Genomic DNA, 18730 nt, shown 5'->3' with positions numbered 1-18730 from the left:
AGCATCCCAGATATTCACTCTATTTGTCCTACATAAGGCCAGACATCCTTTCCACAAATGTCTGATCCTCCAACAGTGATGGATGGAACCTCCAGGGAGGACACTTCTGCTGCAATTGCACCAGTAACATAGTAAGTGTGACAGCAGCATGATCAGACATTAAGGGGGTCATTTTCTAAGCCTATCGCGTGTGATAGCTTGCCGGGGCGGAGTTGGGGAGGAGTCGGGGCGGCAAGGAGGCAGACGCAGCAATGTCTTCGCTGGCAGCGATAAGGTAAGTTACGTTATCGTCGCCAGTAGCGCGCCCAATAGCACCACCTTTCACAGTGGCGCTATTGGGTGCGAAAGCCGGTAGCGATAACACCGCGGTGGTGCGATGGCTGCCGGCTTTCGCAGGCCAGTCCCCCCTTCGCCCCCCCCACCCCCTGTTACTGCTGGATTCATATTCTGTGTGAGAATGAAGAATCCAGGCCTAAAAGAGGTAAGATCTCTGCCTTATTCAGCATAGGCAAAGGGCATTTAAAAATAAAAAAATAAAAATAGTAAATCCTACAGTACGTTCTATGAGGATGCAAAATATACCATGGACCCACTAAGCCAAATTCTACTTGTCAGTCTTTCAGAGCTTGTAACATCTTAGTAACAGCATGCTTACAACTAGATTGCCTATTGCATATCAAATGAAGTGCCAGATTAAAGTTACCACCCATACTAATAGGCAAATCCCTTTCCTCCAGCAAGACATTTGCAATAGTATCTATAAATTCTTGGAAGTCAGTATTCAGTAAACATTGAGAAACAGGGTCTTTTAAATCCCTATTAATGCCAAGGACATTGCCCACCTACTTTCTGTATCAGAAGCTTGAGATAGTATTTGCACATCCAGAGATTATTTTTTAAAATTACAATCCTTTTTTGTTTTTATACGCAACAGAGAAAACACAATCTCATATCCAGTCACCCTTGAACTTAAAGGTTCCTTAGCATCTAGATGAATGTCCTGAAGCATAATTACGTCTTGGCTGATTTGTATTTGTGGACGAGATTTGTACAATGATTTAAAAAAAAAAAAAAAAATTTGCCACAGGTAGTTTGCACCTGCTTTTTGTATGGGTAGAATTTTAAAGAAATATGAATCTGAAAATGCAATCTACATATGTTATTTTCTAATCTCTCCCCAATGCCCCTCCCCTCAGGAATGCCTGCCCCAGTGTGACTAAAAGGACACAGACTTTTAGCTGGAGCGAGAAAGGAAGATTTTCAATCAGACAATTCAGTCAGGTAAATGGCTTTGTCCTTCCTCTCATAAACCGATGGCGCTGCCTCTTCTCAGTGTTAGTGATTCATACCACATAATGCAGACCTCGTTTTTAAAAGGGGCTATACTCGCTATATAAAAAGCAAAGAAGTGAACCATTTTTATATGTTTTTACCTGAGGTGTTTGATTTAAAGAGACGATCCTTATTCAAACTGGGCTATTAGGCAAACAAGTGCAACAACTTACTAGCTGCTTTTGAATCAGGGCGCTTTTAGTGTTTTTAATCTGGGCCTTCATATTTTCATCTTCATACACCAAAATATAGTCGATTCTTCTTTTATCATCATTAAAAAACAACGAGTCGGGCTTCTCATCAAATTCCACCTGTGGAAAAGTAGAACAGTTTTTTTTTTCCATTTCAGGTTATGTACCTTTTTAAAAATTACATTTTTATTTAAAGCAAACATCAGGTACAGATCAGCAATATGTACTAACAACATACAAGCTAAAGATAAACCATAGTATTTGTTTACAGCAGGATAAAGAAACCAAAACTATAATACATAATTAAGACCTGAGCTTCCCAAACCTGTCCTGGGGACCCCACAGCCAGTCAGGTTTTCAGGTTTTCAGGATATCCACAATGAATATACATGAGATAAATTTGCAAATTTTAGTAGACACACGCACCGACGTTATTACCAGTTTCCCCAGTTTGTTCCCAGTTCGCCCAGGCAAGGATTAGACTTCCTAACCCCCCTAGTCAACTAGCCTACCTTTTCCTCTCTTAGCCCCAACCCTTAAAACCCTGCTAACCTCTTTAGCTGTTTTTGTTTCAGGACTTACACGCCATCCATAGCAGAAGTAAAGTTACGTGGTAGGGGCTACGGCACGGGTTTATACGTGTAAATACTCCCGCGCAGATTTCATTGAGAAATATAGAAACACCCATGCCCCACCCAGGCCATGCCCATGTCATGCCCCTTTTTTGCAAAACAAATGTTTGTGAGCGTGCCGAGAGATACACGCCTACCCATGCGCTTTTTAAAATCCGCGTGACATGCGTCAGCCTGACTACTATCTCCCAGCTTTGGTGTGTAGGGCTTTTAAAATTTGCCTTAAAGATACACTCAAAGGAGTTACGTGTATAAATGTAACATGCTATCAGAGAAAGTTTCAAAAGCCATTTGCACGTGTAAAGTGCACTTGTGTGGTTGGCTGGCTTGTGGCTGTGAGAGAGAGGGCATGTGTGTGATTGAGAGCTTGTGTGTAGGTGAAATAGAGAGAGCATGTGTGTGATTGAAATCCTGTGTGTAAGTAAGGGGAGCGAGAGCATTGTGTAATTGAGAGAGACTGGCCAGAGAGGCGACGTGTGTATGTGAGAGACTGATCAGGGAGATGACTGGTGGTATGTGTGTGCTTGTGTGTGTGAGAGAGAGATACTGGTTGAGGATTGGTGTGTGAGAGACAGAAACTGGTCTTGAGGGTGTGACTGGTGTGTGTGTGTGTGTGAGAGAGAGAGAGAAGAGACTGATTGTGGTCCCTAAGGAAGAGGACCATGAGGACAGCTTCAGCAGCTACTGCTGCTTCTGGTGTGGCCTGCAAGGGAAAGAAGTAGGAGAACTGCTGGAGAGGGTAAGTAAAGGTGGCTTTTTAAGTTCATTTTTCTTGACTGACTACCATTTTAATTATTGGGTAGTATGTGATGTGTCTGCTGTTTGAAATATTTTATTGGTGTTTGATAAAGGTTTCAAAATTTGCTTGAGTCTTTAATTATTGGATATTCTATTCATCAGCTGTTTTGAAATTATTTTATTAGTATGATTTTATAATTATGATTCATGATTTATATATCTTGATTTTATTGATTGTTTCATGAAGAATGGTGACATTTTTGTTTTTCCATTGTTGCACTGTATAGAGTCTGGTGTGATACATTTTACAGTTTAGTTTTTGCCTGCACATTTCTATTTATACTTTATGTGGCTTTATTCTGTATTTGGTGAGAGTTTGTGTTCTGCATGCAAAGACTAAGATGAAGCATTCTTTTAGCATGTGGTTTCTCTGTAGGGATCTGTAGTAGCTTGGCCTGTTCTGTTTTCCTGATAGGAGGTGTATTGATATTTTAGATTCTGGTGTAATATTTGTGGTGTTCTTTTTTATAGGTGGGGTTGTTATTCCTTGAGTTTTGGCAAATAGTATTGTGTTGATACGGGAGGACCATGCCGAAATATAGGGGTGTGTACATATATATCTGTAAATTATATATGTAAATTATATTGTATATGTAATTGGGTACCCATGGGCCAATATGGAGAAAAATCCCCCGGGCCACTATTTTCCCTCAATCCGCCCCTGTTGCCAGTATTAATAACCTCTGTGTTGTTCCAGTGTTCCAACCCTGATCTTGGTTCCTGCCTGATCTCCAGACCAACCAGACATCAGCCTCCAGCTCTGCAGCCTGCGTCCCAAGCCTGCTCTGGCTTCTGTTTCCAGTCCTGTCTGACATCAGCCTATAGCCCTGCAGCCTCCTGCCTGACTTCTGTCTCCAGCCCTGCAGCCTGAATTTCCAGGCCTGTTCAGCTTCCCCTGAGTTTGTTCCTCTGCACTCCGGATTCCAGTCCATCTTTAGCCTTAGGTCTCCTCCCTTGTTCAAGTCCTGCCCGCCACCAGAACCCAAGGGCTCAACGTGCAGGGAAGGCGGCTGGTATAGGCTGAAGATCCCCTAGTCTAGTCTGCTCTGAGGTCCTGGACTGTTCCCATGGGGGTTCCCCAGCCAAGCTGGGTCCCCAACCATAAAACACCTATGCACCCTGACTTAATCAGTGTTTTCTCTTACTCTATTATTACATACTCTGTTTCTAACACCAGAAAATAAAAGTGTGTAGGTGGAATATGCTCATAGAATGAGCCCCATGTTTTCTGATTGGCTGAAATTTGAGCAGGGGAGATAGCAGTCAGAAGGGGGTGATAGAGGGGATTCTCTTAAACTTGTGATGCCTATCCAGCTCAGACCTTCTCTGCACCTCCCCCCTGCCTCTGGGCCTGGGTCCACACCATTAGCTTGATCCAAATTCCTTTCTGAACCTTCCTGAGAGACCCTCTCACATTTTATGAGCCCCATCAGGAAGGGGTGGGGGGTGTCACATCAATATAGACAGTCACTGATCTCTTTTATTAACAGGAGTCTGACTGTACACTTCTAACTGTGAGAAATGCAAATGAATGAAGTAGTAAAGACAAGACATACACAGGTGTTCAGCGCATTTTTTTTTCATTTTTTCCAATTACCATTTTAAACATATGCCGAAGAGTTGTGCTTAGGAGGAAGATGGAGAAATCACTATAAAACCCTGGAGAATCCACAGTCAGGCAGTCAGAGAGGAGGAAGTTTTTGACTGCTTTCCAGGCGGTAAGGAGGAATGATAAGTTCCAAGAAGAAAAACAGCTCACAAACCAGAAAAATAGCATTCCTGTATTATAGCTAGCTGCAGGCATCACCAAAGTGGGCCTCAGAACTGAAAGCAGCCCCAGAATAAGTTGTTTCGCTATTGGCTTTTATCTTCCTAATATATAGAAACATAGAAACATAGAAATGACGGCAGAAGAAGACCAAACGGCCCATCCAGTCTGCCCAGCTTCACACATTTTTTCTCATACTTATCTGTTTCTCTTAGCTCTTTGGCTCTATTTCCCTTCCACCCCCACCATTAATGTAGAGAGCAGTGATGGAGCTGCATCCAAGTGAAATATCTAGCTTGATTAGTTAGGGGTAGTAGGGTTAGTAACCGCCGCAATAAGCAAGCTACACCCATGCTTATTTGTTTTACCCATAATATGTTATTCAGCCCTTATTGGCTGTTTTTCTTCTCCCCTGCTGTTGATTTGTGTTCTGAATTTTTTCTAATTTTTTCTAATAATAATAATTATATATAATTAATAATAATAATAATTAATAATACTTAATTAATAATAATAATTAATAATTAATAATAATAATTTTTTCTAATGTTTGTGTTCTGAATTTTTTCCTTGGAATTATTCTTCTCGGAGTGGTATGGCAGCAGCATCTGTCTCCTGCATGATACCAGAGTGAGCATGGTGACTTTGTGTTTGCAGGTAAAGGAGGGAGGATAACCCTGAAGACTGTGAGAGATGGATTAACTAACTGACGGCCAGATTCATTAAGGCTTTTCTCCCATTTTGGGGCTGATGCAAAAAAAAAAAAAGGCGCTGAAAGTAAGCACCGCGTGTTCAGCGCCTGCTTTCCTAATGCGCTCCCAAGCACCTCTGCTGGGGGCGCCATACAATTTTTAAATTAGGGGTCACGCTGTCAAGCAGGTGGTAGGGTCAATTGCATGCCCCTAGCGCCTCCTTGACAGTGGGCGCCCGAGAGAAGTCAGCTGTCCATGGCTGTCTGCCGGTTAAGAAAATGGATGCTGAATTTATCGGCGTCCATTTTCCTAATCGGCACACAGCTATGGGTTTGGAAAACGGATGCTGGTTAACTGAGTGTCTGTTTCCCGAACCTGACTGCTGGTACTTTTTTTTAAAGGTTTTTTTTTTTTAATCTTTCATTCTTCCAATTTAATATCGCCATGATATTAAGTCAGAAGATGTACAGAAAAGCACTATTTTCTGCTTTTCTGTACAACTTTTTGGGGACACTCAGAAATTAACGCCTTTTCTGGGCAGACGTTAATTTCTGAGGGCATAAATGTGCATAGTGGACGCACATTTTTATTTGTATTTGGAATGACTAACTAATAGCCTCATCAACATGCATTTGCATGTGATGAACGCTATTAGTTTCATGGTGCGTTGTGGAGGCAGTTATCCCCTTTTAGCATAAGGGGCCGTGGACACGCCTACACGTCCAACTGCGGGTTAAACAGTGCGCTCAGCTGAGCATACCGTATTGTATCAGCCCCTTTGTGTCTATGGGGCAAACCCTTAGTGAATCAGGTACTGAGAAAGGTGTCCATATGGATTTTAAGTTTTAGATTTTACTTGCCTTTTCAAAATCTGAGCACAAGACAAGTTACATTTCAGGTACTGTAGTTATTTCCCTGCCCAGGAAGGCTTAAAATCGAAGTTGCATCTGCAGCAAAGGTGGGTGACTTGTTTTGGCCAAGTTCACAAGGAGTGGCAGTGGGAGAAGAAGGATTTGAGCACTGATTTTCTGCTCCCTGCTCTAACCACTAGGCTAAATCAGTCTAAGAGAATATGCCCCAGCCGGGAACACATCCTCCCTCCCACCTCCTGAGTTTCAAAAACATTAAACTCAACCGCATAAAGGGAGTCACCATTGGACACAGTGCTGGTAATTCCACTTTTAGTCACTCAGACTACTAAGGGAAGTTCATGTCACATTACTTCCTCTTTAACAAGCCCAAGCATTTTCAATGCATACCTTTCTAGCACACACTAGACAGAACAACAAACGCACCTGTAGAATCACTGAAGACAGGACAGAACAGGATGGGAACACCTTGGATTTTTGTCACTTAAGCTAGGTTTCATACTTAAGTTTGCTTCAAATCCTCTGCAGAGGTCTCCCTCAATTCATGTGCCTATGCGGCAAGAAGGCCATGCCACAAGCTCTCTTACTAATTCTGTTATTAAAAATGTGGCAGAACAGGATTTGTAGCTTTACTTTTAGAGCAGGGACACCTCAGGCATTGCTATTCAAACAGTAAGCCAAGTTTCAAAATGACTCAGCCAAATGTTCTGTTTTCATTAACCTTACAATTTAAGCAGACATTCCGTATAATTTTATGATGATTTAAAAATTCACACTGTAAAGAGACATATTGAGGCGTCTGATGAGCCACAGGTAGTGTACCACTATTGAAAAGCATTTCTCCTTGTTTTGGAGGTCGTAGGGAACATTTGAATTGGGCAGAAATTTTTTTAAATTAAATGTTTATATTTGCAACAACATCATGTTGAGCTTTAAATGATAAATTTGCATCGATCAAGGAAAACAAGGTTGTCACCGCACCCCAAGGGCAACTGAACAGGCTGATTTTATCTATTTATTTTATTTTATTAACATATTTCTAGGCAGCTAACAATTAAACATACATAAACTTTAAAAGAATCCAAATGGAATACACACAAATGAGCCTGCAAATGTGATACCGCCTGCCTCTAGTACAGTCCACAGCCTCAGGATATAATTTTGCCTGCTAAAGAAAAACAATAAAGTGACAAATATCAGAAAGAGGAAGGTGACTAACCCCTTCTCTTATGTTTATCCTGTTCTGGTCTTCTTAAGGAAATCAATGGGAAAATGAGAACTACCAGTCCACACATGCATAATCAGAACTGGATCAGTCTTCTCACTTGAACTTGGGAAAGGTGGCAACAGGAGAATGATTTGTGAGTACAGTTTCACCAATGGCAATACAAAATGATATTTTTGGCTTAGCAGTTTTCTTGTGCTCCATTGGGCTTCAGTTGGAACTAATCTCTACTGCAGATACGGCAGCCTTGAGCCCTTTATTTGCAACATTATGATAATTTTTCTCATTTTAACCCTCTCCTACACTCCATCTCAGCAACAATTCTTGCCCAGCAACCACAGACTGTGGTGTTGCATTGGCTGGCTGCAGTTGTTGCGACTGGCCTTCTCTAACCAGCATCACGCCACCTCGCCGGGGATGGGCCCGGTTCTCTGACGAGGTAGAGGGGTGCCCCCGGCGCTGCACTTCTCTTCGCGGCCTGCTGGCCGCCGGCGTGTTCAGGAGCATGGCAGGGACACCGCCATTGACTGCTCCTCTCATTAAGCCATGCCCGCGCACGCCCCTTTACTTTATTTAAAGGGCCCACAGCAGGCAAAGGCTGTCGGCCCTCAGTGATGATGTCATTGATCCAGGCCTATTTAAGGCAAGCTCTGACAGTCAGAGCTTGCCTTTGCAACAGGTCTCCACGCTGGATGTGAACTTCGTTGCCTCCTGGTGATTCCCTCGTGTTCTTGGTTCCTGTTCCCTTCAAGGTCCTGTTCCTGATTTCGTCTTCTCCATTCCTGTGCTTCGTGCTACCCAGCTTATCCCTACGGACTGATCTCCTGGACCTGACCACTGCTTTGCCTGACTACGCTACTGACCATCTCCTAGTCCAGACCTCTGCTTCATCCGACCACACTACTGATCATCTCCTAGTCCAGCCCTCTGCCTTGTCTGACCACGCCATTGCTTCTCTCCTGGATTTGACTTCAGCCTTGCCTTGCCACCACTCCTGGATTGCTGCCTGCCCTGACTTCAGCCTGTTCTATGATGCCCCTACAGTCTTAGACCTGGACTTGGTCTTTCAGGCTTCAGCCTGCTCTTGCTCGGGCGCCTCCTATCTGACTCTTGTTCCTATTGGTGCCCGGGTCTCCAGGACTCCGCCTCATCCAGTACAGACTCTTCAAACCTACCATTGCTGTCCCTGGGCTGACTTCTCCATCTTATTTATTTATTTATTTTTAATTTTTATATACCGATGATCCTGTATACAATACATATCGCACCGGTTTACGTGGAACTAAACAATCACCTCAGGGGTGGAATACATTGAAACAGTTTGACACGAAAAACTTTTGGGAGACATTCATAAACACGCTTAACTGTAACAAGGTACCAAACTAGGTAACATATGTACAGTGGTATAGATATCGTTTATCGCTTCTTCAGGTTTTAGCTCTCCGGGAAAGCTTGGGTGAATAGCCAAGTCTTTAGCTTCTTTTTGAATGTCAAGAGGCAAGGTTCTTGGCGGAGGTCCGGTGGGAGCTGGTTCCAGAGAGGGGGACCTGCAGTGGATAGCGCTCGTTTCCTCAGTAAGGTTTAGCCGGCTGTGTTTGAAGCATGTTCTGTTAAGCACTTCTGATCGGTCTCTTAGAAGTGTGCTGCTGCAGTTGAAAAGCTAGGTTGAGGGGGGAGATGTTGTGAAGAGCTTTGTGAATCATCATGAGGGATTTAAAGTGAATCCTGAATTTTATGGGCATCTTCTCATCGACAACCACGGACGGAGACCCACCTAAATCCAGCCGGCCCCGGTACCCAAAGGCTCAACCCGCGGGGAACGAGGGCTGGTATTGGTGAAGCTCCAGCCGGCCTCCGTCAGTCAGCCCACTCCGCCTGCCAATGGTGGGGACCTGTAGGGCCTCCCCTACAGGTAGCATCAACCCCACGTCGGCCAAAGGGTCCACCTCCTATGCAACAGTGGCTCCCTATACTAAATGGCACAAATACAATGCCCCCCCAAATCTGGCCACTAGATATCACTGCTGTGCAATGGCTAGGACTCCTTTCCTCTCCAGGTTTTGTAAGTGACGACTACACAGTATCCACAACTCTGGCTCTACTGAGAAACAGAAACTAGGCTTGGGAATTAAATCCTATCTCTAGCATGACAACATGCAGCAGTCACTGAGCTATAGGCCTGGTGAAAATATGATATAATTTTCATTAGGATACACTTTAATGACATTTAGAATTTTTACTGCATCAAAAGAAAAAAATCAGAGTGTAACTGTAGTACTAAACAATATAATTTGTATCTTTTGATTTTACTAGACATATCATCGGCCTTTGACACAATCAATCACGATATAATGATAAACAGACTTGAAGAAATTGGTATAGTTGATACAACTCTCCTATGATTTAAATCTTATTTTTCCAACAGAACATATAAAGTTAAATTAGGCTCCGCCGAATCTGATCAATTAATCTTAAATTCAGAATCCCTCAGGGCTCGTCCTTATCTCTGACCCTTTTTAATATTTACATGTCCCCCCTCTGTAAATTTTTGGCCAGCATAGGACTTGTACATTTTATTTATGCAGATGATGTGCAAATTTTACTTCCTATAGAAGGTTCTATTAAAAACACTTTGAAACTCTGGAATATATATTTTACATCCATTCAACAATTACTTACTCAGATGTTTTTATCTCTAAATCATTCTAAAACAGAAATTCTACTGATTTGTAACAAACTCAATGATAAGACAACATCGGAAATAAAATAGTTACATAATACCCAAGCCATTATTTACGAAGTAAGAGATTTAGGCATCATGTTAGATAGCAAATTAAAATTTAAGAAGTCCATTAAAACTATACTAAAGGAGGGATTTCACAAATTACAAATCCTAAAAAAACTAAAACCTTTATTACATATCAATGATTTCAGAACAGTTCTTCAGACCCTTTTTTTTTCCAAACTCGATTATTGTAATGCCCTGCTATTAGACCTTCCTGCATCAATGATTTGCCCTTTACAACTTCTACAAAATGCTGCAGCTCGGCTCTTATCCAGTAGCAAAAAATGCGATCACATCACTCCGATTTTGAAAGACCTCCAATGGCTCCCCAATTACTACAGAACTCATTACAAATGTTTGACCCTAATACATAAAACAATATACGGTGACAAAATCGAATGGCTGAATGCCGCCCTATACTGCTCAGCGAAACTTACGATCTTCTGGCAAGGCATTATTATCCATACCATCACAAAATTGGCACATTTAAACACTGTTCGAGACAGAGCTTTATCCTAAAATATGGAACTCATTGCCTTTGGACATTAGGCTTGAGTCACACCCACATTCTTTTAAGAAAAAACTTAAGACATGGCTATTTGAACAAGCATTTTCATAGGCTGGCCCCCTTGCTTTAATATATAATTTAGTTTACTGTATTTACATATTTTTACATTATTTATTAGTTTTATGGGCAGCTAGAATTACTGATGTTAGAATCTAAATTTATTTTTAACGATTTATAATAAATATGTTTTAAAATGTTTAAAATGTTTTTAAAGATTGTTTTGAACTTAGTTTATTTATTAATTATTTAAATGTTATGCACTGCTGGATTTATACATTGACATGTGATGTAAACTGATATGAAGCTCTCACAAATGGTGATATATAAAAAGGGAATAAATAAATAAATAAATAAATAAATGTAAGTGGAGTAATACTATGGCCTAGGAGAGCTTGATCTTGTTAGATCTCAGAAACTAAAAAGGATTAGACCTGGTTGAATGGGAGGATGAACCGCTGTGGACTACAAACCATAATACCAAATCTCTGCAGTATTCTACCAAGAAAAGGTTACAGGCACTGTTGCAGAATTGCAATAACCGTCAATACACAAAAATGAGTAGAAAGGGGACAGGAAAAAAACAACAAGTTTGTACAACACAATAGGATCTATTTACTAATCTGAAGTGTGTGTTATTAGTAGAGAGGCCCCAGTCATGAGGGTGATAACAAAAGCTGATGATGATTAAGTAGGATTTACTGGAAAAGAGTACATAACATCATAATAAATGCCATACTGCGTCAGACCAAAGATCCATCAAACCCAGCATCCTGTCTCCCAGAGTGGCCAATCCAGGTCACAAATATCCAGCAGGATAGTATAAATCCAATCCTTCTTGATCTCAACCATGAATAAGCAGTAGCTTTCCCAAGTCTACATGGCTAATAATGATTTATGAACTTTTTCTCCAGGAACATGTCTAAACCTTGTTTAAACTGAGCTACATTAACTGCTTTCATCACATCCTCTGGCAACAAATTCCATAGTTTAAATGTGCACTGAGTTTATGAGTTCCTCAGGGCTCTGCCCTTTCCTACATGCTTTTAAAATGTATACCTCTCAATTAATAGGGTTTTGTTAAAAGAGTTGGGACTGTCGTTGATATTTATGTAAATGACATTCAGCATTTTTTCCCCAGTGATAAGGACAGTTTTCCACTGCGTTTCCTCTACCAAAGTTTGAGTAAAATTAGTGTATGGCTAGGAGAAAGAGGTCTCTCATTGAATGTGACCGACTAAGATGTTGTGGGTGGGTAAAAAGCTTCCATTTAATGGCCTACAGATACATTTTGTGGTGTGTCGTTACCAATCTTGACTGAGGTACGAAGTCCTGGTGTTTTATTAGATTCTAAATTGTCTTTAGTGAATCATGTAAAAAATGTAGTGAGGGTGGTGTTCTCTAAATCATTAAGAGCGTTGTAGCCCTCCCAATAATATAGATCGGTGGTACAAGAATTAGTTTTGAGTCACATTGACTACTGTAATGAGCTACTTGTCAGGCTACCAGATAAAGTTCTTCGAGTCATGCAGATGGTACAAAATGTGGTTCCCGGGATTATAAATGGCAAGGGTAGATATGACTATATAAGCCTGGTATTAAAGAAGCTTTATTGGCTCCTTATTAGCCAATGGTTGCAGTTTAAAATCCTGACACTTTTCCATAGGTTGCTTTATTTGGATAATAAATGTACGACTGTTAATAAGTTACAACAGTATCAGCCAAGGAGATTGTTGAGATGCAAAGGAATGAGATTGCTTGTTTTACCTTCCTGCCAGAAATAGCAATCGCAGCTAATTAGGAAAAGGGCTTTTTCTTTCTCATTACCTTTTATGTGGAATATGCTTCCAGTATTTTTATGAAAATAATGTGATATAAAATTTTTTAGAAAACTTTATTATTTGTTACTGTATTCATTTGTTTATAAGTGTCATACTGTAACCCACCCTGAACTATTATATAGGAAGAAGCGGGATATAAATGCAATAATTAAATACTTTCTCTGATTTGTTTTAATTGTCCTACCTATTAACTTAATAGATTTTCCCATAGGTTTAGTATTATTTGAAAGGGTAAATAACAATTCCCCTGTTCCACCTCTTTCAAGATTTTATAGACCTCTATCATATCAAGGTTTGACAACTATCCAGATTTTCTCCGAAAAGTACAAAATTCAGAAGCAGTGTCTGGAAGCCAGATTGAGGGCTAAAGCAACCAGAAATTGTCTAGATTTTAACCCTCTAGTCCAGCACCAGTGGCCCACATTCTCTGACAGCCTTGAGGCACTACACTGCCACTGATAATGTTTTAGGGCCATATTGATGCCTGTTATCAAGGTAATTTGCCTGTATGCATCCATCCACATGATATGGGGAATTGATCCACTCCACCCCCTAGCCTGCTGCTAGAACACCTCCACCTCTAGCAGCTAAAAGAGTTCTTCTGGGAGTCTTTTCCTGCTGGTGGTTGTGTTTTTAGTACACCCAGTCAGTGGCATAGCTATGGGTGGGCTGTGGCCCACCCAATCAGCACTACCCAGTGGCCTGAGAAGGAAACCTTGCCACAGAGCCACCGAGGAGTTCATCCCGCAGCAGCCGGGAAGAGGAGACTCTGCTGCAAGACTGCCACAGATCTTATCCTGTGGAAGCCTGAAAAGAGGAGACTTTGCAGCAAGGTGACCCTGAAGAGAGGGCCATATCCCCTCTGCTTGGCTGTCTGCTCTGGGAGAGCAGGGGGTGAACTGCATAAGCTCAAGGGGGGCTGTGGTGACTTCCAGAGAGGAACACTGAGGCAGATGGGAGAAGTAGGGAGATGGGCTGCAACATCCCCTCTGAGCAGCTGTCTGCTGATAGTGAGTATATATGTGTGAGAGAGAAAGCATGGGAGTGAAAAGTTGTGTGTGCATGTGTGTGTGTGTGAGAGAGAGAGCATGATAGTGAAAGTGTTTGTGTATGGTGAGTGTGTGCGAGAGAGCATGGAAGTGAGAAGTGTGAGTGAGAGAGAGCATGGGAGTGAGCGGTGTGTTTGTGTGTGTGGGTGAGAGAGGGAGAGTATGGGAGTGAGAAGCTTGTGTATGTATGTGCAAGAAAAAGAGCATGGGAGTGAGAAGTTTGTGTGTGTAAGAAAGAGAGCATGGGAGTGAGAAGCCTGTTTGTGAGAGAGAGAGAACATAGGAATAAGAATCCTATGTCTGTGTGAGAAAGAGCACATGGGAGTAAGAAGCCTGTGAGTTTATGTGGGTGTGTGTATATGAGAGAGAGAGAGAGCACATGGGAATGAGAAGCCTGTATATTTGAGAGGATGAGCATGGAAGTGGGAAACTTGTATGTCTGTATGTGCACGTCTATGTGAGAGAGATAGCATGAGAATGAGAAGTATTGTGTGTGTGTGTGTGTGTGTGTGTGTGTGTGTGTGAGAGAGAGAGAAACAGCATGGGAGTGAGAAGTGTGTGTGTATGTGTATGTGAGTGTATGTATGCATGAGTGGGAGAGAAAGCATGGGAGAGAGAAGCCTGAGTGTGTGTGAGAGAGCGAGAAAAAGTGAACATGGGAAAGAGACATCTGCATATATATATGTGAGAGAGAACATGTGAGAGTGGAGAGCCTGTGTGTGTGTGTAAGGGATGTATATGTTTGGGAGTGGGAGCCTGCATGTGAGACAGCTTGAGGGAGTGGAAGCCTGTGTGCGAGAGAGCAAGTGGGTGCAATCTGCATGTGTGAACATGTGAGAGTGAGAGCCTGTCTTTGTGTGTGTGAGTGTGTGTGTGTGGGAGTGGGAGCCTGTATGTGAGAGACAGCATGTCAGAGCCTATGCATTTTAGAAAGGGGGATGAGAATCTGCATTGAGAGAACATGTAAGAGTAAGAGACTGTGTGTGTGTGTGGGGAGGGGGACGGGCAATGGGAGTCTGTTTGTGAGAGACAGCATGTGAGAGAGGAGGGCCTGTGTGTGTGTAAGGGATGTATGTGTTTGGGAGTGGGAGCCTGCATGTGAGAGTGCATGTGGGAGTGGAAGCCTGTGTGCGAGAGAGAGCAAATGGGAGTGCAATCTGCATGTGTGAACATGTGAGAGTGAGAGCCTGTGTGTGTGTGTGTGTGTGTGAGTGGGAGCCTGCATGTGAGAGAGAGCATGTCAGAGCCTGTGCATGTGAGGAAGGGGGATAGAAGTTTGCACATGAGAGAACATGTAAGATTAAAAGCCTGTGTGTGTGGGGGCGGGGGGAGGATGAGAGTCTGCGTGTGAGAGAGAACATGTGTGTGTGTGTGTGTGTATGTGTATTTGTAGGAATGAGAGTCTGCTTGTGACAGCATGTGAGAGTAAGACCCTGTGTGTGTGTGGGAGTGAGGCTTGTGTGTGAGAGTCAGCCTGTGTGTCTATTTGAAAGCGGAAGGAAAGAAGACAGGAAGAGATAGAAGAAAGAGAAAGAAAAAAGAGACCCCTGAAAAAGGAATTAGAAAAAATAGATAAGAAGGGAAAAAAGAAGATTTGGCTCAACCAATTACAGAAAAAAAGATCAGATAACAAAGATATCCTACCTAATAAACGAAGGATGACCGACGTGCCGCAAATGCGCAGTAGAGACCAGCTCTACCGCGCATGTGCGGGCGAGCACGTCGGTCGGAGCCAGAAAAAAAGAAAAAAAAATGGCGGCGTCCAGTGGCAGCGGCGTCCAGTGGCAGCGGCGGCGTCGGGAGGCGGCGGCGGCGGCGTTGAGTGGCAGCGGCGGCGTTGAGTGGCAGCAGCGGCGGCGTCCGGTGGTAACGGCGGCGGCGGGTGGCAGCGGCGGATGGCAGCGGCGGTGGCAGCGGCGGCGGTGTCGGGTGGCAGCGGCAGTGGCGTCGGCAGCGAGGGAGGAGAGAGAGAGGGAGGGACTGACAGAGAGAGGGAGGGACTGAGTGAGAGGGGAGGAGAGAGAGGGAGTGGGACTGAGTGAGAGGGAGGGAGGGAGTGGGACTGAGTGAGGGGGGGAGAGAGAGTGAGGGGGAGGGGGGGGGAGAGAGTGAGGGGGGGGAGGTGAGGGGGGAGAGGGAGAGGGGGGAGAGTGAGGGTGGAGGGAGAGGGGGGAGAGGGAGAGGGGGGAGAGAGAGGGAGGGAGGGGGGAGAGGGACTGAGGGGGAGAGGGACTGAGGGAGAGGGGGAGGAGTGGGACTGAGGGAGAGAGGGGGGAGGGAGTGAGTGAGACTGAGTGGGAGGGAGGGACTGAGTGAGAGGAGAGGGAGGAGTGGGTGAGAGGGAGGGAGGTAGGGGGTGGTGAAGAGTGAGGGAGAGAGAATGAGGGGGAGGTGAGAGACAGAGGGATGTAGCCCGTTTTAACGGGCTTAACAGCTTGTACAGATATAAGCAGCATACATCAAAAGCCTTCAGAACATTGTGAAAAAATAAGATTTGCTCAATGTGTTATATTGATGAATACTATGTGAATGTTGAAGATTTAAAGCACTGTAAATAAAAAGCACTGAGAAAAGCCTTCACTGCTCATGTGTTGTGCTACAAAAAATTTAAAAAAAGAAAAAAGAAAAATTATGTTGACTTTTAGTGAATTAAATATGCCATCTTTGGAAATGCACATTTCTTATATATTTGTATTTTGCTTTTTCTTCACTGCTCAGAGTCTGGTTTCTCAGGCTATTTCAGTTTTGTCTGCATGTTTTGTTTCTAATTTATAGTCTTTTTCTGTATTAGGTAAGAGTCTGTCTGTTGCAAATGTGTGACAAAGCTGTAGTATTTCTTCTAGTGTGTAGTTTGTTTGTAGCAGTCCAGATTGTTGGTTGCCCACTAGATGGAGTATTATTGCTCTAGGGCCTGGTGTAATATTTGCATTGCTGCCTTTTCATGGATAAGGTTGCAGCTGTGTGAGTCCTGAGAGTTAGCGCTGTTATGGTATCGCATGGCAGGGGTTTATTTTACTTCACAAAGTGTTTGGCAGTGGAGGGAGCTTGTTTTGCTGTTACTGAATTGACACTAGAATTTGAATATATATAAGGGTAATTTTAAAAAAGTACGCCCGTGCGTACTTTTGTTTGCGCACCAGGCACAAACAAGAGTACGCCGGATTTTAATAGATATGCGCGTAGCCACGCATATCCTTTAAAATCCGGGGTCGGTGCACGCAAGGCACCCAAAATCGGCAGCCTGCGCGCACCGAGCCACGCAGCCTGCCTCCGTTCCCTCGGAGGGAACTTTCCTTCCACTCCCCCCGCACCTTCCCCTCCCTTCCCCTACCTAATCCAGTCCCCCAGCCTTATCTAACCTCCCCCCCACCTTTGTTAGAAAAGTTACGCCTGCCTGAGGCAGGTGTAACTCGCACACGCCAGCCAGCTGGCTGGCGCGCGATTCCCCAGCCCGGGAGCGGTTTCAGAGGCCTCAGCCATGCCCCCTAAACGCCCCCGGGTCGGAACCACGCCCAAGGCCCTGCCCCCGGATGATGCGCCGCCGCGACACGCCCCCCCCCCATGAAAGCTCCGGGACTTACGCGCGTCCCGGGGCTTCAGCGCACCACCGAGCCTATTCAGCATAGGCTCGGCGCGCACAGGGGGAGCTTGGGGCAGGTTTTCAGGGGGTACACGCGTATCTCATTGTAGTTAGGATATTCTTTGCTTTTTGGAATGAGGATTCATAAAAGAATTGTTTTTTATGTGATTGAATCTAATGTTCTGTTAAGTGTTCTTTGTTTACTTTTTACATGATATTGTTGTGTATTTATAAACTGAAATAAATATAAAATAAATTAATACAGATTAGTAAGGCATTTTTAATGTTGATAAACGCTCAAAATAACTGAATGAAAATATTTTAAAGCGTCACTCATGATGCATGACAGCTGTAGAAATCCATTGTCAGGTGAACTGTAAGTCATTATTTATCGTCTAGTAGGGCCTAGACCTCTATGCCTACTGCCTATCCATGTTAACCTAGGCGCCCCAACAAATAATTTTTTAAGGAGTTTTTAATTATTCGAGGTTCTATTCTCAGCTATTTTGGAAAAAATTATGCTCTTTATTAGCAGCCTTGGCGTTATGATTGACAATCACTTTTCCTTAAAGAATTTCATCTCGGCCACAATAAAAAATGGTTTCTTTAAGCTACATACGCTAAAAAGAATTAAACCTCTTTTACATGCTCAGGACTTCCAGACAGTGTTACAAGCTGCAATACTGCCGAAACTAGACTACTGTAACGCATTACTTCTAGGTCTCCCGAAAAACACAATTCAACCATTACAGATGCTGCAAAACGCTGCTGCTCGCTTACTTACCAATACTCGCTGATACGAACACATCACTCCAGCCCTCATGTTCCTACATTGGCTTCCCGTAGCTTACAGAATTACTTTCAAAGTACTCTCACTCATTCATAAATCAATACACAACCAAGAGATGCAATGGTTTTCTGATCAGTTTATAATCCGCACATCTAATAGACCAATTAGAAATATCCACCAAGCTAAACTAGCCTCTCATCCACTCAAACACATCAAACACGTGTCCACAAGAGACCGTTCCTTCTCCATAGCTGGTATCAACATCTGGAACAATATGCCCTTGGACTTACGTCTCGAATCCTGCCATAAAACTTTCAAACAAAACCTCAAAACCTGGTTGTTTGAACAAGCTTTCACTCAATGATCATTGACTAATCTGAAATGCAGTTTTCATGTTTAATTTCACCAGCTCCCTGTTCATCTTCACTCCCCATGTTTGTTTCAATCTGCTAATTTCTCTGTTCTCCATTTACTCCTTCTCTCCCGTTGTGCAATTTCTGTGATCTGACATTAACTTGACATTGGATTAGGCCTTTAACAGGTTAATGGCATATTTTCTTTCCTGCTTCGTTGTTGAAATAGAATATGCATTGGTTTTTATAGTTAAAAGAGT

The 18730-nt window shown here is 43.1% G+C and overlaps 1 protein-coding gene across 3 annotated transcripts in view; it reads right to left on the bottom strand.

Moving 5' to 3' along the window:
* Positions 1 to 18730, bottom strand: part of ANO6 (anoctamin 6) — a 220623-nt gene that overhangs the window by 137457 nt on the left and 64436 nt on the right. For all 3 annotated transcript variants that reach the window (XM_029615974.1, XM_029615973.1, XM_029615975.1), the window contains one exon: positions 1506 to 1643. In XM_029615974.1, coding sequence (XP_029471834.1) covers positions 1506 to 1643 — 138 coding nt within the window. The remainder of the gene's footprint in view (positions 1 to 1505; positions 1644 to 18730) is intronic.

The sequence above is a fragment of the Rhinatrema bivittatum genome, chromosome 9 (genome assembly GCF_901001135.1).
Source record: "Rhinatrema bivittatum chromosome 9, aRhiBiv1.1, whole genome shotgun sequence".
Classification (NCBI taxonomy): domain Eukaryota; kingdom Metazoa; phylum Chordata; class Amphibia; order Gymnophiona; family Rhinatrematidae; genus Rhinatrema; species Rhinatrema bivittatum.
This window is presented reverse-complemented; position numbering and strand designations above follow the sequence as displayed.